Source organism: Apteryx rowi, unplaced genomic scaffold, assembly GCF_003343035.1.
Source record: "Apteryx rowi isolate R43461 unplaced genomic scaffold, aptRow1 scaffold_17, whole genome shotgun sequence".
Classification (NCBI taxonomy): Eukaryota; Metazoa; Chordata; class Aves; order Apterygiformes; family Apterygidae; genus Apteryx; species Apteryx rowi.
In genome coordinates this window covers 388,721-390,260 of record NW_020447974.1, presented here as the reverse complement: position 1 = coordinate 390,260, position 1,540 = coordinate 388,721, and the positions used below count along the sequence as shown (strand labels likewise).

The following is a 1,540-nucleotide window of genomic DNA, read 5'->3' as shown; positions in this document are numbered from 1 at the left end:
GCCGCGCCGCCCGCGCCCCGCGCTCACCTGCCAGCCGCAGAGCAGACATCCGCTGAAACTCCGGCTCCTGGAGCCACTTCCACATCCTGCGGAAGGTCTCCCGGCCGGATTTGAGCTTGCTCCAGGGCTTGGGGTTCCTCAGCAGGTCCGAGAGGGTCCCTTGAGAGCGGCACAGCACCCTCTGGGCGAAGATAGCCTGGGGGATGCTGTACCGCTTGAGCTCGGTGGTGATCCTCTGAGCGACTTCTTTGGTATTGATTTCTTCCATTTGCCCTGAATTACTTCCACTGTTGACCTGCGAGCCAGTCACGGAGGGGTTTTGCTCCCTGGCAGAGCCCAGGATCTGCCCGTGGCTCTGGGCGTTGAGGTGGGCATGGGGGTGGTGCGGGATGCCGTTGAGAGGCACCATGCCGGCCGAGGTGGGGGTGAGGTGTTGGTCGCCGTGCCTGGCGAGCATGGCGGGGTGGTGGGCTTCGAAGCCGTTGGGGGTGAGCATTTTCTCGGCGGGCATGGTGGCACTGGGGTGGGCGTAGTGGGGCAGCCCTTGCTGGGAGTTGTGGATGCCCCCCAGGCCCGATCCAGACAAAGGCGAGAGGCTTTGCCCCATGCCGGTAACATCCTTATGGTAGGGGGTGTAGAGGTTGTTCATGGACGCCAGACCCCTCTCGTCCCTCATGAGGGTGAAGCTGCCGCTCACGTTGCCCGGTATCCGCTGGTGGGGGTGGTGGTGGTGGTGATGGTGGTGGTGGTGGTGAGGGAACTTGTCCGAGACTGTCGAGATGGGAGGTAGAGGTTGCAAAGGGGTTAACGTGGTGTAGGTACTGCTCATGCTCATGCCGGGGGGTGTCTCGCAGGCCATGGTCATGGTGGGGTGCAGGGGTCCCGTCAGAGCGTGGTCGGGGGGCCGGTGGTGGTGGTGGTAGTCGCCGCTGTCGAGGATGGACGCCATGCCCATGGAGCGAGGGTGGGCTGGCAAGTGGTTGCTGCGATGGGTCACCGAGCTCCGGTGGTGGGGACTGCTGCTCATCAGGTCGGCCGTGGCGGACACCGGCTCATGGCTCACCCCGTGCAGATCGCCGATGTTCTCCATCGCCAGCTGCGCGTTCATTATTATTCGTGCGAGCGTGTGGACAAAACATCTATCTGGTCTGTGGTTGGAAGGTCCTAGGAGGTCTTCACGGCGGATGCATGCAGGCTTCCTCCCCCTCTGGAAAGGATCAGGCTCGTGGGGGGGTTGGCTGATTTTTTTGTTGGTATTTTTTTGGTTTTGTTGTTGTTGTTGCTGCTGCTTGGTTGGTCTCTTTTTTTTTTTTTGGTGGTTTATTTAATTTTTTTTTTTGATGACGATGTTGGATCAATTTTAAGGCCCCCGTTCTTTTAAAACAGCCTCCGCAGCCCCGGTAGGTGCTTGACCGCGTCCCTCGCCATCTCTAGCCATGTCTCTTACTGGGCTCGCTGCCTTTGGCCACCGCTCCGCTGCTGCAGCGGCGCGGCGGGTCGGCGCGGCGCATGCGCACCGAGCCCCGCGCACCGCCCCCGC

General features: G+C 61.5%; 1 protein-coding gene across 1 annotated transcript in view; it reads right to left on the bottom strand.

Annotated features, from left to right (window-relative positions):
• The window catches only part of ONECUT1 (one cut homeobox 1), a 20,434-nt gene extending 19,326 nt beyond the window's left edge, over positions 1-1,108 (bottom strand). Inside the window, exon 1 of the mRNA XM_026060651.1 lies at positions 28-1,108. Within this exon, the coding sequence (XP_025916436.1) occupies positions 28-1,108 (1,081 nt within the window). The remainder of the gene's footprint in view (positions 1-27) is intronic.
• Between the last annotated feature and the right edge of the window lie 432 nt (positions 1,109-1,540).